The sequence below is a fragment of the Oncorhynchus mykiss genome, chromosome 11 (assembly GCF_057628025.1).
Source record: "Oncorhynchus mykiss isolate SJ-2025 chromosome 11, ASM5762802v1, whole genome shotgun sequence".
NCBI classification, from domain to species: domain Eukaryota; kingdom Metazoa; phylum Chordata; class Actinopteri; order Salmoniformes; family Salmonidae; genus Oncorhynchus; species Oncorhynchus mykiss.
Window position 1 is genome coordinate 5,540,001 of NC_143032.1, and position 25,613 is coordinate 5,565,613.

The 25,613-nt window shown below is 41.9% G+C and overlaps 2 protein-coding genes across 2 annotated transcripts in view; both read left to right on the forward strand.

Moving 5' to 3' along the window:
* Window positions 1-10,697, forward strand: part of LOC110536532 (nuclear receptor coactivator 2) — a 216,400-nt gene extending 205,703 nt beyond the window's left edge. Inside the window, exon 22 of the mRNA XM_090189179.1 lies at window positions 9,611-10,697. Coding sequence (XP_090045305.1) covers window positions 9,611-9,622 — 12 coding nt within the window. The 3' untranslated portion in view covers window positions 9,623-10,697. The remainder of the gene's footprint in view (window positions 1-9,610) is intronic.
* Window positions 10,698-19,513: 8,816 nt separating this feature from the next.
* On the forward strand, window positions 19,514-25,181 carry LOC110535182 (PR domain zinc finger protein 14-like). The gene is made up of 8 exons (XM_036934701.2): window positions 19,514-21,257; window positions 21,703-21,756; window positions 21,920-22,080; window positions 22,348-22,618; window positions 22,880-23,082; window positions 23,640-23,741; window positions 24,420-24,639; window positions 24,834-25,181. The coding sequence occupies exons 1-8, from the start codon at window positions 20,525-20,527 to the stop codon at window positions 25,004-25,006; spliced, it is 1,917 nt and encodes a 638-aa protein (XP_036790596.2). The 5' UTR covers window positions 19,514-20,524; the 3' UTR covers window positions 25,007-25,181.
* Window positions 25,182-25,613: the final 432 nt, after the last annotated feature.

Below are 25,613 nucleotides of genomic sequence, written 5' to 3' on the forward strand. Positions count from 1 at the left end.
ACCCCCACACTCTGGCTCGGTACCCCCTGTATAGTAGTGACCCCTAGCTACATGTACAGATGACCTCTAACCTGTACCCCCACACTCTGGCTCGGTACCCCCTGTATAGTAGTGACCCCTAGCTACATGTACAGATGACCTCTAACCTGTACCCCCACACTCTGGCTCGGTACCCCCTGTATAGTAGTGACCCCTACCTACATGAACAGATGACCTCTAACCTGTACCCCCACACTCTGGCTCGGTACCCCCTGTATAGTAGTGACCCCTACCTACATGAACAGATGACCTCTAACCTGTACCCCCACACTCTGGCTCGGTACCCCCTGTATAGTAGTGACCCCTACCTACATGAACAGATGACCTCTAACCTGTACCCCCACACTCTGGCTCGGTACCCCCTGTATAGTAGTGACCCCTACCTACATGAACAGATGACCTCTAACCTGTACCCCCACACTCTGGCTCGGTACCCCCTGTATAGTAGTGACCCCTACCTACATGAACAGATGACCTCTAACCTGTACCCCCACACTCTGGCTCGGTACCCCTTGTATAGTAGTGACCCCTACCTACATGAACAGATGACCTCTAACCTGTACCCCCACACTCTGGCTCGGTACCCCCTGTATAGTAGTGACCCCTAGCTACATGTACAGATGACCTCTAACCTGTACCCCCACACTCTGGCTCCGGTACCCCCTGTATCGTACCCCCTGTATCGTACCCCCTGTATCGTACCCCCTGTATCGTACCCCCTGTATCGTACCCCCTGTATCGTACCCCCTGTACCAGTACCCCCTGTATCGTACCCCCTGTATCGTACCCCCTGTACCAGTACCCCCTGTATCGTACCCCCTGTATCGTACCCCCTGTATCGTACCCCCTGTATCGTACCCCCTGTATCGTACCCCCTGTATCGTACCCCTGTATCGTACCCCCTGTATCGTACCCCTGTATCGTACCCCCTGTATCGTACCCCCTGTATCGTACCCCTGTATCGTACCCCCTGTATCGTACCCCCTGTATCGTACCCCCTGTATCGTACCCCCTGTATCGTACCCCCTGTATCGTACCCCCTGTATCGTACCCCCTGTATCGTACCCCCTGTATAAAGCCTCGTTATTGTTATGTTACTTTTCAGAAGAACTTTTTATTTTAGTCTACTTGGTGAATATTTTATTCTTCTTGAACTGCACTGTTGGTTCAGGCCTTGTAAAGTAAAGCATTTCACGGTAAAGTCTACACTTGTTGTATTCGGCGCATGTGACTAATAAAGTTTGATTTGATTTTTGGGGAAAATCCGCTCTCGCAACAGCTGTATAGTACTGATCCCAGCCTATAGAATAACAGCTGTATAGTACTGATCCCAGCCTATAGAATAACAGCTGTATAGTACTGATCCCAGCCTATAGAATAACAGCTGTATAGTACTGATCCCAGCCTATAGAATAACAGCTGTATAGTACTGATCCCAGCCTATAGAATAACAGCTGTATAGTACTGATCCCAGCCTATAGAATAACAGCTGTATAGTACTGATCCCAGCCTATAGAATAACAGCTGTATAGTACTGATCCACACCTATAGAATAACAGCTGTATAGTACTGATCCCAACCTATAGAATAACAGCTGTATAGTACTGATCCCAGCCTATAGAATAACAGCTGTATAGTACTGATCCCAGCCTATAGAATAACAGATCAGTAGTACTGATCCCATCCTATAGAATAACAGCTGTATAGTACTGATCCCAACCTATAGAATAACAGCTGTATATACTGATCCCAGCCTATAGAATAACAGCTGTATAGTACTGATCCCAGCCTATAGAATAACAGATCAGTAGTACTGATCCCAGCCTATAGAATAACAGCTGTATAGTACTGATCCCAGCCTATAGAATAACAGCTGTATAGTACTGATCCCAACCTATAGAATAACAGCTGTATAGTACTGATCCCAGCCTATAGAATAACAGCTGTATAGTACTGATCCCAGCCTATAGAATAACAGCTGTATAGTACTGATCCCAGCCTATAGAATAACAGCTGTATAGTACTGATCCCAGCCTATAGAATAACAGCTGTATAGTACTGATCCCAGCCTATAGAATAACAGCTGTATAGTACTGATCCCAGCCTATAGAATAACAGCTGTATAGTACTGATCCCAGCCTATAGAATAACAGCTGTATAGTACTGATCCCAGCCTATAGAATAACAGCTGTATAGTACTGATCCCAGCCTATAGAATAACAGCTGTATATACTGATCCCAGCCTATAGAATAACAGCTGTATAGTACTGATCCCAGCCTATAGAATAACAGCTGTATAGTACTGATCCCAGCCTATAGAATAACAGCTGTATAGTACTGATCCCAGCCTATAGAATAACAGCTGTATAGTACTGATCCCAGCCTATAGAATGACAGCTGTATAGTACTGATCCCAGCTTATAGAATAACAGCTGTATAGTACTGATCCCAGCCTATAGAATAACAGCTGTATAGTACTGATCCCAGCCTATAGAATAACAGATCAGTAGTACTGATCCCAGCCTATAGAATAACAGCTGTATAGTACTGATCCCAGCCTATAGAATAACAGCTGTATATACTGATCCCAGCCTATAGAATAACAGTTGTATAGTACTGATCCCAGCCTATAGAATAACAGCTGTATAGTACTGATCCCAGCCTATAGAATAACAGATCAGTAGTACTGATCCCAGCCTATAGAATAACAGCTGTATAGTACTGATCCCAACCTATAGAATAACAGCTGTATAGTACTGATCCCAGCCTATAGAATAACAGCTGTATAGTACTGATCCCAGCCTATAGAATAACAGCTGTATATACTGATCCCAGCCTATAGAATAACAGCTGTATAGTACTGATCCCAGCCTATTGAATAACAGCTGTATAGTACTGATCCCAGCCTATAGAATAACAGCTGTATAGTACTGATCCCAGCCTATAGAATAACAGCTGTATAGTACTGATCCCAGCCTATAGAATGACAGCTGTATAGTACTGATCCCAGCCTATAGAATAACAGCTGTATAGTACTGATCCCAGCCTATAGAATAACAGCTGTATAGTACTGATCCCAGCTTATAGAATAACAGCTGTATAGTACTGATCCCAGCTGATAGAATAACAGCTGTATAGTACTGATCCCAGCCTATAGAATAACAGCTGTATAGTACTGATCCCAGCCTATAGAATAACAGATCAGTAGTACTGATCCCAGCCTATAGAATAACAGCTGTATAGTACTGATCCCAACCTATAGAATAACAGCTGTATAGTACTGATCCCAGCCTATAGAATAACAGCTGTATAGTACTGATCCCAGCCTATAGAATAACAGCTGTATAGTACTGATCCCAACCTATAGAATAACAGATCAGTAGAACTGATCCCAACCTATAGAATAACAGCTGTATAGTACTTATCCCAGACTATAGAATAACAGCTGTATAGTACTGATCCCAGCCTATAGAATAACAGCTGTATAGTACTGATCCCAACCTATAGAATAACAGCTGTATAGTACTGATCCCAACCTATAGAATAGCAGCTGTATAGTACTGATCCCAGCCAATAGAATAACAGATCAGTAGTACTGATCCCAGCCTATAGAATAACAGCTGTATAGTACTGATCCCAGCCTATAGAATAACACTTTAACCTGTCATCCTCCCCTTCATTCTACACTGATTGAAGTGGATTTAACAAGTGACATCAATAAGGGATCATATCTTTCCCCTGGATTCTCCTGGTCTGTCTACATCATGGAAAGAGTTTCTTAATGTTTTGTATACTCAGTGTACATAAGGTTTACAACTCCTATAGGCCACCATGGTAGGGATATATTTTCCACATTTTGTTACATTACATCCTTATTCTAAAATGGATTAAATTGTTTTTTCCACCCTCATCAATCTACACACAATAGCCCATAATGACATCGCAATAGCCCATAATGACATCACAAAAGCCCATAATGACATCACAAAAGCCCATAATGACATCACAATACCCCATAATGACATCACAATACCCCATAATGACATCACAAAAGCCCATAATGACATCACAATACCCCATAATGACATCACAATACCCCATAATGACAAAGCAAAAAGAGGTTTTTAGAAATGTTAGAAAAAAATCAAATAAAAACTGATATCACATCTACATAAGTATTCAGACCCTTTAATCAGTACTTTGTTGAAGCACCTTTGGCAGCGATTACAGCCTCAAGTCTTCTTGGGTATGATGTTACAAGCTTGGCACACCTATATTTGGGTGGTTGCTACATAGATGGTTGTCCTTCTGGAAGGTTCTTCCATCTCCACGGAGGAACTCTATAGCTCTGTCAGAGTGACCAATCGGGTTCTTGGTTGTCCGGGCGTCCAGCTCTAGGAAGAGTCTCGGTGTTTTTTAATAATGTAATTTTTTTTTATAATTTAGGGAACATTTCTAAAAAAACTGTTTTCTCTTTGTCATGATGTTACAGTGTAGAGGTCTGGATACTTTCCGAATGCAGTGTATTTAACATACCAGTCTACAGCTCATAGACAATATTAGGGGTCTAATGAGGGTCGAATCCAAGACCCCCGAGAAGACCGCTGTAAGTGGTAATCATGACATAACACAGTGGTGTTGAAGTCTTAACTGGTTCTAAACAAACGCAATGGAGCCCGTAGGAGTTTAGTAGTAAACAGGAAAATGGGGATGCGGTCCCGTATAGGATAAAAAGCATTACAAGTAGGAATGCCTAATAGCCAAGACCCAGGATGCATCCTAAATGGCACCCTATTCCCTCCCTTTGTTGGGACCTGGTCCAAAAGTAGTGCACTATATGGAAAAGGGTGCCACTTAGGATGCAGTTTCTGCCTGCCCTGCCTAGGTATGTATACTTAATTGAGCCCCTTCTCCCTACAACATCTAGTGAATAATTTAGTCTAATTAGCTTTATGATGTAATAATGCTAGCTAAAGTTATGGGGCTTGACCCAGGCTGAGACGACGATGATGATGTAATTAGTAGCAGTGTGCACTTAGTAGTGGCCAGACTGTTTAGTACACAAATGGAACACGATCCCAAATGGCACCCTATTCCCTATATAGTACGCTGCTTTTAGGTGTCATTTGGGACGTTGCCTGTGTTTTTAAAGGGAGGGTCCGTTGTGGACTTTCCATCAGAGGGTCATTGCTGACGTTTATACCCTTTAATCACATATCATTGGAAAGCTTAAATTCACAGCTATCCATCAGACACGTTTTCGGGAATGTTTAGTTCGACCGAACTTTGACCTTTGACCTCTAGGGCACGCATCATAATTATCTGTATACATTAGCTTTAAAAACTTTTTTTTCCAAGTGGTTTTGAAAGGTCATAAAATTTCATTTTCAAAATGTGTATATATATAATTTAATTTGAAAACACCAGCTACAACTTCTGTTTAAAAAACAAAAATGTACATATAGTGCCATTGACATTTCGACGTTGGAAGCTTAGACATGTAATTCCATGTAACGGAACAGGTTTTTGCATTTTAACATTGGTGATGGAAGCACCACAATTCACACACACAGCTAGAGCAAGGTTTTAAAAAGATTTGTAGATATCACAGAATTCACCCATTACAAAAACAATCCAAAAATACAGAGTTGTCCAATTACATGGACTTATATTATTTAAGCTTTCAACGTTCGACCAATGGCACAATATGGGTGATTTTTCTTTTTTTTTACACAGTTGTTATACTGTGTATCATTTGAAAGGTAATTTCGTGGCCTTTCAGAACCACTTGTCAAACACAGTTTAAAAAGTATCAGGGTTTTACCCTTTTAAAGCCATTTAATATCGGTAATTCGGACTCGACAGCCTTGGTTTCTCTAATGACTGCCTCGCCTGGTTCACCAACTACTTCTCAGATAAGAGTTCAGTGTGTCAAATCGGAGGGCCTGTTGTCCGGACCCCTCTCTCTCTATGGGGGTGCCACAGGGTTAAATTCTCGGGCCGACTCTTTTCTCTGTATACATCAATGATGTTGCTCTTGCTGCTGGTGATTTTCTGATCCACCTCTACGCAGACGACAGCATTCTGTATACATCTGGTCCTTCTTATGACACTGTGTTAACTAACCTCCAAACGAGCTTCAATGCCATACAACTCTCCTTCCGTGGCCTCCAACTGCTCTTAAATGCTAGTAAAACTAAATGCATGCTCTTCAACCGATCGCTGTCCGCACGCACCTGCCCGACTAGCATCACTACTCTGGACGGTTCTAATTTGCCATCCGTTTTGTCACCAAGGCCCCATATACTACCCAGCACTGCGACCTATATGCTCTTGTTGGCTGGTCCTCGCTACATATTTGTCACCAAACCCACTGGCTCCAGGTCATCTATAAGTCTTTGCACGTAAAGCTCTGCCTTAACTCAGCTCACTGGTCCCTATAGCAACACCCACCCGTAGGACGCGCTCCAGCAGGTATATTTCACTGGTCATCCCCCAAAGCCAACACCTTTAGCCGCCTTTCCTTCCAGTTCTCTGCTGCCAATGACTGGAACGAATTGCAAAAATCACTGAAGTTGGAGACTTATATCTCCCTCACTAACTTTAGGCGTCGGCTGTCAGAGCAGCTCACAGATCACTGTGCCTGTACATAGCTCATCTGTAAACAGCCCATCCAAACAACTACCTACTTCATCCCCATATTTGTTTTTGTTTTTCTGCTCTTTTGCACACCAGTATTTCTACCTGCACATCCTCATCTGCACATCTATCACTCCAGTGTTAATTGCTAAATTGTAATTACTTCCCCACCACGGCCTACTTATTGCCTTACCTCCTTACTTCATTTGTACACACTGTATATAGATTTTTTCTATTGTGTTATTGACTGTATGTTTTGTTTTATTCCATGTGTAACTCTGTGTTGTTGTTTGTGTCGAACTGCTTTGCTTTATCTTGGCCAGGTCGCAGTTGTAAATGAGAGTTTGTTAACCTGGGTTAAATAAAAAAATAATAAATAAAAATAAATAAATAAAATAAATATACCCTAGACGTAAAAGGCCAAAGTTCTGTTGATCTAAACATTCCAAAAAGATCTTATCGATAGCTGGGAGAATTTAAGCTTTCCAAAGATATACAATTAAAGGAATACTTCAGGATTTTGGCAATGAGGCCCTGTTATCTACTTCCCCAGAGTCAGATGAACTCCTGGGATACCATCTGTAATGAGGCCCTGTTATCTACTTCCCCAGAGTCAGATAAACTCGTGGGATACCATTTTTGTCTCTGTGTGACGTTTGAAGAAAGCTGCTAACTAGTGTTAGCGCAACGCTAGTTAGCATTGGTTTGCGAAATTACCTCTAACTTCCTTCATGCTGGACACAGAGACATAACAATCGTATCCAGGAGTTCATGTGACTCTGGGGAACTAAGATAAAGGGTATATTCGACAAAATCCCAAAGTATCCCTTTAATGGGTATAAGTGAGTAAGTAACTTGTTGAATATTGACATTGTTTGTCATAGGGTGGCAAATCCATTGCTGTACTGCTAGCACACATTTTCCAACTTTAGGGACATTGACCTTAAAAACAATTACTATGAGACATCGTCACCCCCAAGGGACCGCGACGGCCCAATTTGGGGGGGTCTGGCTCAAGGTCAATAAAGAGTCCGAGAATAATGTTGTTGGCCTCTTCTGTTGCTTTTAAGCCTATTAACCCAGTATGAATATTTAACCAAGAAGCAGCATACCGTTTGATTGCCTGTGAGCACTTCAGGCTGTTACGTTTAAAATCACTTGATTTATTTCAACGCCAAGCTATCGAAATTATACTGGCACTTAAATGATGTTAATTATTCAAACCGTCGACCATTAGTTTGAGTATAGAGGTGATTATGTTGAGGGTTGATACTCTGTTCATCTGTCAACTGTGTGGAGAGGTGAGTTTTTATCATGAAATAACAATGTATCAATCTATCTGAGTGTATGTGAATTGTATGGGCATGTAAAAAGTATGTGAAATGTGTGTAATAAGTGTATGTGAAATGTGTGTAATTAAGTGTATGTGAAATGTGTGTAATTAAGTGTATGTGAAATGTATGTAATTAAGTGTATGTGAAATGAATGTAATTAAGTGTATGTGAAATGTGTGTAATAAGTGTATGTAATAAGTGTATGTAATAAGTGTATGTGAAATGTGTGTAATTAAGTGTATGTGAAGTGTGTGTAATAAGTGTATGTGAAGTGTGTGTAATAAGTGTATGTGAAGTGTGTGTAATAAGTGTATGTAATAAGTGTATGTAATAAGTGTATGTGAAATGTGTGTAATTAAGTGTATGTAATAAGTGTATGTGAAGTGTGTGTAATAAGTGTATGTAATAAGTGTATGTGAAGTGTATGTAATAAGTGTATGTGAAAGTGTATGTAATAAGTGTATGTGAAATGTGTGTAATTAAGTGTATGTAATAAGTGTATGTGAAGTGTGTGTAATAAGTGTATGTAATAAGTGTATGTGAAGTGTGTGTAATAAGTGTATGTGAAGTGTGTGTAATAAGTGTATGTGAAGTGTGTGTAATAAGTGTATGTGAAGTGTATGTAATTAAGTGTATGTGAAATGTGTGTAATTAAGTGTATGTGAAATGTGTGTAATAAGTGTATGTGAAATGTGTGTAATAAGTGTATGTGAAATGTATGTAATTAAGTGTATGTGAAATGTATGTAATAAGTGTATGTGAAATGTGTGTAATAAGTGTATGTGAAATGTGTGTAATAAGTGTATGTGAAATGTGTGTAATAAGTGTATGTGAAATGTGTGTAATAGGTGTATGTGAAATGTGTGTAATAAGTGTATGTGAAATGTGTGTAATAAGTGTATGTGAAATGTATGTAATTAAGTGTATGTGAAATGTGTGTAATAAGTGTATGTGAAATGTGTGTAATTAAGTGTATGTGAAATGTGTGTAATAAGTGTATGTGAAATGTGTGTAATTAAGTGTATGTGAAATGTATGTAATTAAGTGTATGTGAAATGTGTAATAAGTGTATGTGAAATGTGTGTAATTAAGTGTATGTGAAATGTGTGTAATAAGTGTATGTGAAATGTGTGTAATTAAGTGTATGTGAAGTGTGTGTAATAAGTGTATGTGAAGTGTGTGTAATAAGTGTATGTGAAGTGTGTGTAATAAGTGTATGTGAAGTGTGTGTAATAAGTGTATGTAATAAGTGTATGTGAAGTGTGTGTAATAAGTGTATGTAATAAGTGTATGTGAAGTGTGTGTAATAAGTGTATGTAATAAGTGTATGTGAAGTGTGTGTAATAAGTGTATGTAATAAGTGTATGTGAAGTGTGTGTAATAAGTGTATGTGAAGTGTGTGTAATAAGTGTATGTGAAGTGTGTGTAATAAGTGTATGTGAAGTGTGTGTAATAAGTGTATGTGAAGTGTGTGTAATAAGTGTATGTGAAATGTGTGTAATTAAGTGTATGTGAAGTGTATGTAATAAGTGTATGTGAAATGTGTGTAGTAATTGTATCTGAAACCACTCTCTTTCTTTGTCTTCATATGTTTACAGAAATACTGCTAACCCTGGTGGAGCGTTCAGCCAACCAGCACCTTGATGCTAATACCCAGGATCCAATGAGCTCGCTGGTTCATCTTCAACCAATCAACCAACAGCTCTTTGAATGGACCTGGCAGTGCCCTGACCCAGCTCTACCCAGCCCAACCCGATCTCCAACCTCACCCACCTGGCATAAACTGTGCCTCTTATCTGCCCCCACTGGGAGGCTCACCCAGGGGTGAAGGGGGGGGTGATAGAGCAAAGATGAGACTTCTATTGGACTTCTATCGACCAGAGCCAGGGCCCTGGTCGAAAGCACCGCACCACACAGAGTTTAGGGAGGCAAGCCTAAAATGCCTCTCTAAAGGAGAACCCGTGAGCCTGTCTGTCTGTCTGTCTGTGTTGCTGTCCTGTCTGTCTGTCTGTCTGTCTGCTTAGTGTGACTAACGCTAGGTTCATGACTAAGTGGAAAAGGCAGACATACCAGTTAGACGTGCTTTGAACTCGTTGAGAAATGCTGATTGGCCAAGAAGCTACGTCGAACCATCAACTAAAAAGTACAAATTATAATGTTCAAAAACCTTTTTAATAGATTTCTTTTTATAAATAATGTTTTGTTGCATTTAAACTGCCATGAAAAATGCTTGTTATCGAGGTCGTTTCCTTAGTAGGTGACGCCAGAGGTCGGCATGTGGGAGAAGTAGGAGCTCAGGGATGATGGATGAGTCTACCACTAGTTAGTTTACCGCCAGTTTGAGAGACTTTGAAGAGGATTTTTCCCTGTCGTATGTGGTAAATACCACTTTCCCACTTGGTTATTGACGCAGAGTTACTGTAGACCCCTTCCCATCTACTGTATGACTATAGGCCCCTCCCCCTTCAAAAAGGTCCCTCCCCCTCTGGGTGATTGACAGTAGGCCCCTCGCTCTTTGCCTGGAGGCCCCATAGAGGCCCCTCCCCCTCTGGGTGATTGACTGTAGGCCCCATAGAGGCTCCTCCCCCTCTGGGTTGATTGACAGACTACTGGAGGCAGCGGTGGGATCCTCCTCAGATGAATGTATTCCTTAGTGGCCAGCTGCCATTTTTACAATCTCATCTCAAGAAAGGGTCAACTGTTTTTTTTTTTTTTTTTTTCACCTCGCTTTGATCCCCCCCCCCCTCTTCTTCAGGTTCCTCTCACGTTCGAACCCATTCTACCTTCTAACGTTTTCTGCGTTCCACAATGTGACTCTGATGTCACGTTTTGGATCCTGGAGGACAGCGGAGGGAGGGAGCGGAACAGCTGACTACCTTCTAACGTTTTCTGCGTTCCACAATGGCAGCAAACTGTGACTCTGATGTCACGTTTTGGATCCTGGAGGACAGCGGAGGGAGGGAGCGGAACAGCTGACTACCTTCTAACGTTTTCTGCGTTCCACAATGTGACTCTGATGTCACGTTTTGGATCCTGGAGGACAGCGGAGGGAGGGAGCGGAACAGCTGACTACTTTCTAACGTTTTCTGCGTTCCACAATGTGACTGATGTTACGTTTTGGATCCTGGAGGACAGCGGAGGGAGGGAGCGGAACAGCTAACTACTTTCAGTCGTTTTTGCGTTCTTTTTTTTTGTGTGTGTAGTTTTGTTTTTGTTTTCGTAAAGACGATGAGTGAGGCTGACGACGATGAGTGAGGCTGACGGCGATGAGTGAGGCTGACGACGATGAGTGAGGCTGACGACGATGAGTGAGGCTGAGGCTGACGACGATGAGTGAGGCTGACGACGATGAGTGAGGCTGACGACGATGAGTGAGGCTGACGACGATGAGTGAGGCTGACGGCGATGAGTGAGGCTGACGACGATGAGTGAGGCTGACGAGAAATGGTTTGAAAACCGATCTTGGAAAGCACAGTAGATGAATGGTTTGATTTAAAGTAATGCTTTGTATTATAATTAGACAAATTTAGTCCAAAGGTTTATAGTGTATTAAATTAAGTTGTATTTTTCTGTATAGATGTTGTTTTTTTATTTTTTATGTTAGATTTATTATCGTAGCAAAACAAGATGATTATTTGTAAATCGGTGAAAGTCAGTAAAAATAACATTTTTTGTCATTTTCGTATCAATTTGAAATAATATGGATTTAACTTTGGTCCGGTAGTTCATAACTTCCAGAACTTATTGAAATGATATCTTAAGGTTCAAGGAAACCAAATACAGACAGATTGTACACACGAGTTAACAACAGAGTTCCATATCCTATTTATCGTGGGTTTTCTCCCTGTCTGGTCTGGACTACCATCTCCTATAAGAGAAGAGTGGTGTGTTTTGTGTTGTTTGTTTGAGAAGAGGAGAGTCACACCGGTATGGTATAGGAGTGGGTGGGGTTATCTTTGTCCAGGCTCTAGTGGGGTTCGTGGGGGGGGTGTAGGTGTAGGCCAAGGGCGGGCTGTATATACAGTGTACAGATTATCGCTTGCTTCTCAGCCTTGAGCGTATAGCGCCATGATAGAAAGACGGGACACAAGTCAACACAGCCATATACAGTTATATAACTCAACAAAAAAGATCGAACGGAACAAGCGTGCTTTCTATGTTGATTGGAGTCTCGGTGCCTCGTGCAAGCTGCTAGGGACAAACCGCTCTGGTCCGTCAGTACGATGTAAGTAAACAAGCAATAATGAGTACTAGGAATCTTTTTTGTCTTTTGTTGTTGTTGGTGTTAGTATTTTTTGTACTGATTTTGTTTTCCTGGACATGTTAAACTCCGTGGTCCGTCAGACTCTGTATTAAAAACAAACAGATACTTTTTTTTAGTTTTTTAAACTGGTTTGTTTTGGAAAAACTCTAATCCAGATTAAACGTCCCTCTCAGATCATGCTGCATCGTTTGTTGTGGGTTTAGAGACGGCAGGGAGGGAGTGTGGTGCTGAACCCCGGGTATCAACCCTCGTATTAACAGATAGGATGGGTCATAAAATGGCACACTATTCCCTACATAGTGCACTACTTTAGGCCCTGAGCCCTATGGCATCATATTCCTTCGCCCCATCAGTAACTGGTATGTTGACCAGTCCCTCTTGATCCTGTGTGCCTTTCGGGATGCAGCCATTCCCTCTCTGACCACAGAGCAGAGACCTATTGGGCCCTTCTTTCCTTCCTTTAAGTAGTCACTTAGTATGCCATGACTGGATAGGTGACACACACGTAATGGGACTGTGTCCCAAATGGCACCCTATGCCCTTTATAGTGCACTATTTTTTGTCTGGGGCCAATAGGGATCTGGTCAAAAGTAGTGCAAGGAGCACGGTGCTAGGAGCGCTAGGAGCACGGTGCTAGGAGCGCTAGGAGCACGGTGCTAGGAGCACGGCGCTAGGAGCACGGCGCTAGGAGCACGGCGCTAGGAGCGCTAGGAGCACGGTGCTAGGAGCACGGTGCTAGGAGCACGGCGCTAGGAGCACGGCACTAGGAGCACAGTGCTAGGTGCGCTAGGAGCACAGTGCTAGAAGCGCTAGGAGCACGGTGCTAGGAGTGCTAGGAGCACGGTGCTAGGAGCGCTAGGAGCACGGTGCTAGGAGCGCTAGGAGCACGGTGCTAGGAGCACGGTGCTAGGAGCGCTAGGAGCACGGTGCTAGGAGCGCTAGGAGCACAGTGCTAGGAGCACAGTGCTGGGAGCGCTAAGAGCACGGTGCTAGGAGCGCTAGGAGCACAGTGCTAGGAGCACAGTGCTAGGAGCACAAGGAGCACGGTGCGAGGAGTGCTAGGAGCACAGTGCTAGGAGCGCTAGGAGCACGGTGCTAGGAGCGCTAGGAGCACGGTGCTAGGAGCGCTAGGAGCACGGTGCTAGGAGCACGGTGCTAGGAGCGCTAGGAGCACGGTGCTAGGAGCGCTAGGAGCACAGTGCTAGGAGCACAGTGCTGGGAGCGCTAAGAGCACGGTGCTAGGAGCGCTAGGAGCACAGTGCTAGGAGCACAGTGCTAGGAGCACAAGGAGCACGGTGCGAGGAGCGCTAGGAGCACAGTGCTAGGAGCACTAGGAGCACGGTGCTAGGAGCGCTAGGAGCACAGTGCTAGGAGCGCTAGTAGTCATATTCCCTCGTCCCAGTAATGGGGGATGGTGACATCATATTCCCTCGTCCCCGTAATGGGGGATGGTGACATCATATTCCCTCGTCCCTGTAACTGGTATAGTGGCTTTAGCTCCGTTGTTTGCATCAAAAGTCACATTCCGATCTCGAAACTACATCCTCTAATCCTGAAATGTTGTAGCCTGGTCCCGTATATTTGTGTTCTTGCTTACTCCGTTGCTGCCAATGTCAACTCTATGTTGTCATGACAATTAGTGACAAGGAGTTGGCATGATGGCACAAACAGACTGGCGCTCATGCTAACAATGTTGATATATCTGATGTTAAGCCAGACATTACTATGGACAACAAGCCAAATATCCCATGCCTTGTAAATTGGGTTATGAATTCTACCAGCCTTTCATTACAAAATGAAGGACAGAGGTGGACTTAGCTGTGTTTCATCAGTTTTAAATTAAACTGGCCCCCAAACTGTTACATCTGCCTCGGATAAAAAGCCTATTAGCAGCCCAGACAGTGTGATAATAGTCCATCAGCCTCAGAGAAGCATGCAACGCCATCTCGCTGTGTGTGTGTGTGTGTGTGTGTGTGTGTGTGTGTGTGTGTGTGTGTGTGTGTACAGCATAATACATGTATTTGATGAGGCTCTGAGATAAATTGAATGTATTGTCATTGGCTGAGCTCAGATCAGAAGAGGCTGTAAAAGTGTTGTGCGCTGCACCTCAAAATATATCCTGTTCCCTATATGGGCCTCGGGTCACAAGTTGTGCTCCATATATGTAATGACGCCCCTTTTGGGATGCAGCCTATCACTGGGAGAAGAATAGTAGAATATCGTTCTCATTGGATGGTCTAGAACTGCCCAAAACCTGATGGATTAAATTACTTATAAGCCCTGGTCTGAGAACAGTTTTGATTTGTACTTCCCTAATGGTAACTGCTAGGATTGGCATGGAGAGAAAGCTGATCAAGGACAGTCAAAGTAAGAGTGTTGATCTAGGATCAGTTTAGTCTTTACGTTACAATGAATGGACAAAGGGGAACTGATGATAGATCAGTATTTCTACGCTCAAATGATTTGGGGAATAATGTACTTTATCCTAGCATTTCCTTTGGACACTGAGGTACAGTAGCATTTTGGAGCATAAGGATGCTATAATTTAGTGATTCCATATGTAACACTATGGTATGGGGCTCTGTTTCTCGGAGAAGGGCGCATTCACATTGTTTTGGTGTACGATTTATCACAATTTATCGATCACACTTTTGATTAAGCTGGATGTCAAAACAAATCAAATCAAACCCCCGTTTGCAAATTTCCAAAGATTTGTTAAGATTTTTAAATGAATACAAGCCATGAGGTAATACATTTTTTTTAAAGCATTTGTGTCAGTACTTGGAGCAAACAAACTATTTGCCCCACACAACAACAAAAAAAAATTATCATACAGACTTTGAATTTAAAACAATTTACGAAATAATTCCTCTATTTAACTTAAATTTTTTAGATTTTTTTTTTTATATGTCCTGTTTTTGTATAGTCAGCTAATTTTTCTTAGCGCTAAAATGCAAGAACCGTAATGCTAATAATCTAGCATATTGCCTTAGATTGTCTGTTCTCGTTCTTGTATATTATAAGGCTGTATTATATTTGTATTGTGATAATGTACATTATTAAAAGGGTGATAAATCAATGCTCAACACATCTTAGTTGGTGGTGATGAGACTCACAGTAGTCTCTCTCTCTCTCTCTCTCTCTCCCTCCCTCTCTCTCTCATATATATCTGTGATTGGTTAAAGGCTGTATTTGCATATTTCCATTTCCCCTCGTCACAGAACTGTTTGTCAGCCGGACTGTGTGTATGGAAAAAGAGTGATGCAATATGTCATATATTCTATGGACTTTCTGGAGAAGGAAAGCTTAGTTGTTAACCACTGCTCTGAGATGGATTCTTCCAGCCGTGTTGTTCACTGGAAACGTCGACACTGTTCGTTCGCTCACCCATCACGCATCAACGTTTTGTAATCTTTAGTGTTGAGCATTTTATTTTAAAAAAAAGTTAGATATACCAACAGAAGTTTAAACACAATTATATGCAAGTTGTTAACCAATAAGGCTTCGCTGATGCTATTTGCAATTTTAATGTTGAATAATACCATTGTGAATAAAGAATTATGTTATTACAACATTGAATGTAGTCCCTCTATATTTTAATATATTTGTATAGATTCTGCACTTGTTTGTGGGGAGATCTTGCAAGTACACATTTCACTGGTCTTTTATCCGTTACATTTGCTCACCTCCTGTGTTCTCTCACCTTCTTTTAACAAAAGGTCAAAGGTAATCGAGGAGAGTGAACGTGGATGAAAATGCGATCGCTTGAAATGAGACCGTCCTTCTCCACTTCCGCTTCATGAGGCAAATTACGTTTCACAGGGGTGGATCCCAAAACTAAATGTGTAAAGTGATCAAAACAAATTAAGTTCTTTGTCCAGAACATTTTATAGTTACAAAAAAAATAATTCGCGTATTGTTTTCAAAAGCGTGCATGTTTTTAATCCTCTGACAAAAAACTAAAGTTGATTCAAAGGGAGTGTGGCATATTTCAGAACTCTTCCACGGTCGGATACACATCAGTATTCTCGATGAAAAGTGGCTATCGAGGAGGACAAAAAAAATCATGACCGCTATTGATGGAAACAGGAAGTTTCGGTACAATATTATAAATGCCGACAGGTAAATTGTTCGTGTGACATGGTGGGATCTTTTTATGTCTGTAAAAATTAATTATGCAGAAAATGGTGGTGGAAACGCATTTATGCGCAAATATTGATGCAATAACCATCATTTGGAGTCACGCGATGATTTGGTGTGGGTTAGTCCCACTAAAACTCGGGGGAACCAAGCAGTTTTATGAGGCTACAGATTAAATAATTTACGATGAACTTCACAGGGCGGTGAAAGTGCACGGTGATCTATGATGCTAATTTCAAATCAATATCGACGGCCTTATTCTGGTGACATGCTTCACTGCCGTTTGACAAATAAAAAAATATTCCCTCTCTTATACATAATAATCTCATCATGTAGACCTTCCTACCCGTACTGGATCTGCCTGCTGTTGGTAATGAGGCGCATGTGCCTAAACCAGATTAGGCACATTTGCTAATTAAACAGTAACAGTTTTTGTGACAAACTGCTGGTAGAGTTGAAAATGAGATAGAAACGTATAAAAAAAAAAAACACAAGTGTACATGTTGTGTGCACAACTTCATCATACACTGATTTTTATCCGCAAAAAAAAGTACATTTGGTGAAAACACCAACTGGTGAGGAAATGTGCATATTTAATTTCATGCAGATTCTAGGGTATTCGCATGAAAATCTCTCGGCAATTGGATGGAAAACCTAGCTAGTGACATGATGATTGGTGCTTAGCTGCCAATTAACAAATAAGAATGATCTTGTTCTTATCCATCTCAACGTATCAACGTACCAACTTCATCAAGGAACTGTTGCCTATAAGAGCTTGCGTGAAAACCAGATTGAGCAAGTTTGCCATTTATCGCAACAATTTGTGTGATAAAATCATTGACTCACTGTATCACTGTAAATCACTGTAAAATGCAATGGCAACACATTAAACTTAGTTTTTTTTTATTTGGTACATGAGAACTTCAGTGCAAAAGTATTATTTTTTTACGTGCTCCACGTCATCACGCACAGCCTTTTATCCACAAGTTCGTTTTGATGGAAACAAACCTCGGGTTGGAAAATTGAAATCCGCATTAAATCCGCATTAAAAAATTATGCGTCTTTCCCCATCAGTGGAGTGTTTCCACCAAACTGATTTTGTTCAAATAAAAATCTACAGTTGTGCATGAAATCTTTGGATGGTTACTGATGAGGGTTTTTAATGGTCGTCTGAATAATTCCTTAAATTATTATAGGCCTGTTGGTTCTAACGGAAATCGATTCGTTCGTTTATAACAGCAGGTAGCCTAGTGGTTAGAGCGTTGGTCGGTAACCAGCAGGTAGCCTAGTGGTTAGAGCGTTGGGTCGGTAACCAGCAGGTAGCCTAGTGGTTAGAGCGTTGGGTCGGTAACCAGCAGGTAGCCTAGTGGTTAGAGCGTTGGTCGGTAACCAGCAGGTAGCCTAGTGGTTAGAGCATTGGGTCGGTAACCAGCAGGTAGCCTAGTGGTTAGAGCGTTGGGTCGGTAACCAGCAGGTAGCCTAGTGGTTAGAGCATTGGGTCGGTAACCAGCAGGTAGCCTAGTGGTTAGAGCGTTGGGTCGGTAACCAGCAGGTAGCCTAGTGGTTAGAGCATTGGGTCGGTAACCAGCAGGTAGCCTAGTGGTTAGAGCGTTGGGTCGGTAACCGAAACATTGCTGGATTGAATCACTGAGCTGACAAGGTAAAAAATCTGTCGTTCTGCCCCTGAACAAGACAGTTAACCCACTGTTCCTCGGTAGGCTGTCATTGTAAATAAGAATTTATTCTTAACTGACTTGCCTAGTAAAGTAAAGGGTACATTTTAAAATTAACTCGGTGCAGGTTTTTTTTTTTTTTTTTACCCTAGGTGGTAAAAAATAGTTTTACTAATCATCAAGCTTTGATCATTTGAATCTTAACTGACTAGTTTTGTTATTTAACCCTCGCTGGTATTTAAAAAATGTTTTTTTATATACTAATAATCAAGTTTTGATAATTCCATTCAGTTGTGTAGTGTTCGGGCAAAAACCAAAACATGCATCCTTTATGTTCCCGAGGACCGAGTTTGGGAAACGCCGGTTTATAGACTAACTGCAAACACATGTGTTTTCTTCCCAGTGGCATAATAACAACACCTCAACTTAATAGTATTTTATTTACGGAAGTAAGTGCATTTATACATCATAGAAGTAAGCAACACAATCGAATATTAGGCTACATCGGATTTATGAGTCCATCTTTTCTTTCTTTTTTTTTATAAAACTAATGTTTTATAGTCCATATCCTCATCTTCCTCTTTTATCAAAATGAAAGTAATGAGGAACATAAAACCGAGTTGATGTTTGATTTTAAATTAAAGTTGTCGCTCGCAGTTTGGTTTGGGCTAACTGTAAGCCTAACAAAATACTTGGGGGGGTTCGACACGTTTTTTGCATGTTTAATGAGAATGTAAAAACGTCTGTGTGCCTGCATGCGTGTTGTAGGGGGTTTGTAATCGTACGGTGAAAAAGGTGAAATCCTCCTGGGGTTTGAGACGGAGTGACCCGAGCTGATCTCTGACCAATAGCAGGCAGAGACTAGAGCAGCATCTCGAGACCTTTTATGAGTCCGTACACTTAGCGGTTCTGTATACAGCCTTCTGTTCAGTAGGACACAGAACAACAAACACACACGCAGACAGAAAGTATCCTACTACTGCGGTCTTTCCTCTCTACTTTACCTTCATAGGATTCTATTAACAATATGCCAAGCATATATCAACAAGTGCTGTAGACAAATATTCGGTTGTCTTTTAACCCCCCCCCCCCCCCCCCTAAAAAATAATAATCTTTGAATTTGGAACGTGGGATGGATTCGACTACACACCAGCTTCAGACGTATAAATAATCTCCTTTTAGGTAAGTCAGATATTTAAGTTTCATAATTTCGCTAAAAAAAAATGTAACTGGTTTGAAATGTTATGCTATCATTATTAGCCTACTATGTGTAAAATCACTTTCAGGCAAAACCTTTCCTTAGACCTATGTTTATTGTAATCCTCATCACGTTAGTTTCTTATTTATATAACCAATATTATGTAGATACGTTATACGAAGTTCCTTATTGACCCTATTGTAACCCGTTAATAGCCATTGAACCGGGCTCGCCCTATAACGCCCTAATGCTTTTTAAAAGAGTGGTGAGTTGTGATAGCTTCATTAATGTTGACCTCTGCCTCTGACCCGGTGTTCTTTAATTTGGGTGTCGTGACCCTGATTTGTCTCAGTTACTGCTGACTACCACCCACTACTCGCCCTGTGACGGGGGGCCACGGCACCTACAACTCATCCTGCTCGTTTACAGGGATGCAAAGTCAAGTACCAATTTAAAGTAGTTTACTTTGCAGGCACCACAAGCACCAATTTAAATATATTGATGAATATCCATTGTGTGTTTTGCGAACTGGAAAGAAAATGCCCAAACAGCTGGTTTTAGATTGTAGGTTACCTGCTGTGAATTTAGTAGGTTGCTGTAGGCTAAGTTCTGTGAATTCAGTAGATTGCTGTAGGCTAAGTTCTGTGAATTCAGTAGATTGCTGTAGGCTAAGTTCTGTGAATTCAGTAGATTGCTGTAGGCTAAGTTCTGTGAATTCAGTAGGATGCTGTAGGCTAAGTTCTGTGAATTCAGTAGGATGTTAAAAAAATAGTAGTTTTCGTCTGGTAGAAATCAGTGCTCTCCATGGGAATATGTTCGTGAATTTGTAAAATGACGAGAAGTATGTGTAGCTTTTAATTTAATTAGCATTGAGGATTTTGGAAATATCAATCTCTACAGAAGTTCGATCTTGTTAAATTGATGTTGCTAAATAAGATTTGTATTATTACCCAGTAGGTAATAACAAAAACGTTTCATATTGTGCGATAATTTAAATGCAACATTTTCTTTCGTTAAATTGACATTCCTATTGTGGATTCACACAGAAATATTTTGATTGAGAAAATATGCATGATTACAATGTTATTCTCCTAAATGTATTTTGATCAGAGATCTAACGTAATGTGTTCGTTACCTAAATAGATTTACTGTTTATTAATCTTAAAAAATACGATCAAATAAACTAGAGAGGTATATTTTCATTTCAGAAGCGAAAATATGTCAAATAAATCTGGAGATGGAGCTAAAATTTCTCCACCTCTTTCTCTCTCCAGGCAGAATAGCTGCACCATTCCGATTCAAATCATCCCAGATCGTCTCTGCCTCCTCGCCTGCTGTGATGTCTGTGTCTCTGTCCAGCATCCCCGTCGTGAAGGACAAGCCGTTCCACTCCAACCCCCTCAAAGGCAGCCCTGTCCGGGGCTCGGGTTACTACGCTGCCCCGCTGCCCGGAGCCCACCACAACATGAACATCTTCAGGAGCTCTCAGCATCCCCTCCACCCGCTCAAGTCTCTGGGACGGCTAGTCACCGACACCCAGGCAGTCATGCCGTTCAACTTCACCGCCGGTAACCCCTCATTCTTCGGCCACGGCGGCCACGCCGTTAACGTGCTCCATGAGCAGATTTTCAACGTGTCGAACATCCCGTATTTCAATCGGATGATGCCGGGAGTAGGACAAGCGATTTACTCCAAGCACGAGGAGCTGGCGGCGGTGGTGACCGAGCAAGCTACTGGGCCGTTATCAGACTACAGCAGTCCCGCCTCGAGCGAGAGGTCTTCTGCTCGCTCCGTCTCGCCGTCCAAAGCACGTTCGCTCCACCTCAGGGGAACCGAATTATCATCGAAGAAGAAGCACACTTATAGTTTCAGTGAGGACGATCTGTTCACCGTGCTGTACGGATATACCGGGAGACAAGAGCAGAATACCGGTCACGCTATCTCAGGAATAGCCCTGACCGGGAACTCAGGTAGACATATAAAGCATCTTGCATAGCCCTGACACCCAATTACCTTTAAAATGTTATCGAAACTGGGTAATTGTTCTTAAAAGCAAACTGTGTTATTGCTTCAGCTGTCCTAACAGGTATATGGCAGTGTAACACGTTTAAACAGTTAGATGCAATACGCCTTTATTGCTTGCTGTTGCTAATTGGGGCTGGAGATTCTTTCAGTTCATATAGACACTAATTCTGTATTTGTAGCTGGGATTGGATGATTATTGATTTATTTACCTTAGTCCGTGTGTAATGACTATTTAAAGAATAGTCTAGATCTTCAAATCAAACTGTCAATTCCGGGAGGTTTAATCTATGTCTGGGAAAACAGCCCATATTGTCCGTCATGTTGTGTTTGATTTGTTAGGCCCTAATTGTTCACAATTGACCACCAATACTTGACCGTTCTCTTCAACAGTTTGTAACAGTGAGATACTCACCTTGAATACTCAGGCGCTTGAGCTTCCAGAAGGTAGGCCTCTCTCAATTAAATTCAAAGGGCTTTATTGGCGTGGGACATCTCTCTCTCTCTCTCTCTCTCCCTTCTCTCTCTCTCTGTTAGAATGTTCTGTTTGTACTTTGTGAAGTTGTGTAAAGGGTGTTAACTTTAACGTGTTTTCAAATGTCACTTCCAGAGTTAACTATCCACCAGACGAGTTACGGCAGTTTGTCCCACTACGGAGTTTTTGCGGTGAAGAGCGCCGTCACCAAGGGAACCCGGTTCGGCCCATTTCAGGGGAAACTGGTCAATACGAGCGAGATCAAAACACATGACGACAACACTCTGATGTGGGAGGTCAGTTTAATTCCTTAATTAAGTTCCTTAATATCGTGTGTGTTATTTATTTACTGTGAACTAAACGTCTAAACCTTTTGGTGTTTTTATTTGGTGAGTAAACCAGCTGTGCGTCAATGTCAATTTATGCGTAATTGTAGGCCTAGTACGAGATGCTAGATTACCAATGAATTCAAAGCCCGTCCTGTCAAACAATTTGTATCCACATACATTTTCGTGCGAGATATAATAGTCTTAACAACCTTTTCTCTGTGTCCTTTAATCCAGGTGTTCGAGAACGGTCGGTTGAGTCACTTCGTGGATGGCCGGGGCTCTTCCGGTAACTGGATGTCGCTGGTGAAGTGCGCGCGCTTCCCGGAGGAGCAGAACCTAATCGCAGTACAGAGTCAGGGCCAGATCTTCTACGATGCCTGTAAGGAGGTCCAGCCGGGCCAGGAGCTGCTGGTCTGGTACGGGGACTGCTATGTTCAGTTCCTGGGGATTCCTCTCACTCTGAAGGACTCGCCGGAGGAGGGGAACGTTATGCTTCCGCTTGAAGGTGAAGACATTTAATATAGAATCAGAGAATCAGATTCATCTTTATTCGAATAGAAAATAATAACGGTATCTTCCCCGGCGGGAACTTTATTTGTGGAATAAATATTTTACATAAACGTCACAATGCTGTAAAGGATCTCATTCTCTTCTAGTCTTAATTATATCGTTATATAAATGTATGACACGTGTTTATTTGTAGAAGCAGCCTTGTCACTGAAAATCCACCAATGTTTTTCCTGATAGCATTTTGTTTTTATTTCAGATTCTGGAGAGGGTTTTAAGTGTGATCGGTGTGGCAAAGTGTTCGCCTATCAATACTACAGAGACAAGCATCTGAAGTACACGCGCTGCGTGGACCAGGGCGACCGGAAGTTCCCGTGTCATCTCTGCAACAGGTCGTTCGAGAAGAGAGACCGACTGAGGATTCATATCCTACACGTTCACGAGAAACACCGACCACATAAGGTAAAATGACGAAATCATACGAATGGTGCTGAAAAACAGCTCCTTTTGCATTAGACTATAGGCCTACTTTCTCCCTACATCTCTAGTTTGTTTTATGCCTACTCCTTATATTTCACCCTCTTATTCAGTGTTAAATAACAGCACATTTCCCATAGGATCTACTTAATGTCTGCTGATTTCTCTAATCTCCCCGCTCCTCTGTCAGTGGAACATATATATAGGCCTGCTTTCCTCCTAAATCTGTAACTGAACGGTCACTCAAATCAAACGTTATTGGTCACAGACACGTGTTTAGCTGATGCTATTGCGGGTGTAGCGAAATGCTTGTGTTTCTAGCTCCAACAGTGCCGTAGTATCTAACAAGTAATATCTAACCATTTCTCAACATATACCCAATATACACACAGATCTAAGTAAAGGAATGTAATTAAAGAATATCTGACTAAATGGACTAGCGATGTCAGAGCGGCATAGACTAAGAGACAGTAGTCTTAGTGCACTCGGTGTTGATGTGACAACACTTCCCCGTGCTGAGCGTGTCGCCTGTCTCTTCACAGTGTTCGGTGTGCGGTAAGAGTTTCTCTCAGTCCTCCAGTCTCAACAAACACATGCGCGTGCACTCAGGAGAGCGGCCCTACAAGTGTGTCTACTGTAACAAGGTAAGCATAGAAGAGCCTCTGTCTACTGTAACAAGGTAAGTGTAGAACAGCGTGTGTCATCGAGTCGGTGGGCGGGTGGGTTGGCAGACCCCGATCTCACCATTTAGACGCTTCCTCATTTCATGGTGCATTTGGCGCAAGCGCCCTCGTTATTGTCTCCTGGTGCAGGCACGCTCCACCGAGACACTTCCATGGTGATTAGCGCCAGATGTACCCCCCCCCCCCCCCCCCCCCCCCCCCCCCCACACACACACACACACAAACACACTATTGTTCCCCCACGCCCCGAGATTACGCTCTGAATTTACGGCTCTATGAACAGACGTTTTCTTTGTTGTTAGTAGGAAATGACACCCTCCTCCTTAGTTTTATGTCGCCTACTTTGTTTAACCAAAATCCTCTGTTTAACAAAGATAAGTTAGACTATATGCTAGTTATCTGCTCTTTTAAAATCTTTTCTAAATGAAAAGGTATTCGAAATCGAATTGAATCCAGATTTTCGATTACAGAGCATGTATGTGCCAGGCCTGCATTTGGTGGCGGTCTTTTGCTGTATTGGCCAACGTGTAGTCTTGCCAAACAACCCATGACTATCAAAGTATCCCGTTCTATCAGAACCGTAGACCTATTGAGTCCACTCATGTATCTCAAACTTCTATGTCCTCCACGTTGTTCTAGGCCTTTACCGCTTCCAGTATCCTGCGCACGCACATCCGCCAGCACTCCGGAGAGCGGCCCTTCAAGTGTAAACACTGCGGGAGAGCCTTTGCCTCGCACGCCGCGCACGACAGCCACGTCCGACGCACCCACGCCAATGATAAGCTGTACCCGTGCGACGTGTGCGGCAGCACCTTCCAAGAAGCGACAGAACTCAAGAACCACATGAAGAGTCACACAAGTAAGATCTGATTGTCAATAGATATTGAAGGAATAGGACACGTGTTGCTTGTACCAAGGTCTAAGGCCTCTTGAGTGAAAAAACAAACATCACTGGATGAATATAGAAATATAATGCTGACGTATGTGTCTCACCTCAATTGCCTAATATATATGGATACTCCTTCTAAAATGTTATATTTACGTTATTGACAGAAGGCCCTCTGTCGGAACCCGCAGTTCCTCCCATCATCTCACGAAACGGATCTTTGGAGGATACAACCGAGATGTTTTCGTTCACCAAGGACTGCAGGACGCAAAGACTGACGGAGGAGAACTTTTACACAGGCCTGACGATTCTGAACCAAGAATATCGACCCTGGAATTAAACCCATTCCGTAGAATTATAATTTCTTATTCTAGAATTTGTTATTAAGGGAAATATCAAGTAGAGCTCAGATCGCTATAAGACGTCCAAACAGCGACACGTTTTATGTTTTTAGAGTAATAACTATTGGGAATATATTTAATACAACGTTACTGTATTGTATGACACACTGTAAATTGTTTTTGTCCAATTTATTTATTTGAATCTGTTTTTTTTTTGTGTGTGTGGGAATAATACGTGTTGTTTATGGCTAAACACTTCTGCTATTAGTGGGATTTAGTTATTATTGGTGTTGGTCAATGAAGCCAAGTAACGCACGATTTTAACGAAATGTTACGTTTATTAACGTTCGTGATCACAAATGATTTTAGTTCACATTTAAATAAGCTTGGATTAGTGTTATTCTGTAGGTTAAATACTGTATAAACGTTTTGCATTTATACATACATCCCCAATCAACGTTGATCAATTTAAACGTGTTAATTTATCTTCATACAATATTTATCATAATACCTCTAGCTAAATTCATCCTATTTCACTGTCAGATAAGATAACTTTTTTTTAATTTTTTTATTTTTACGTTTGACTGTCTGTTTCTCGTCTCTTGT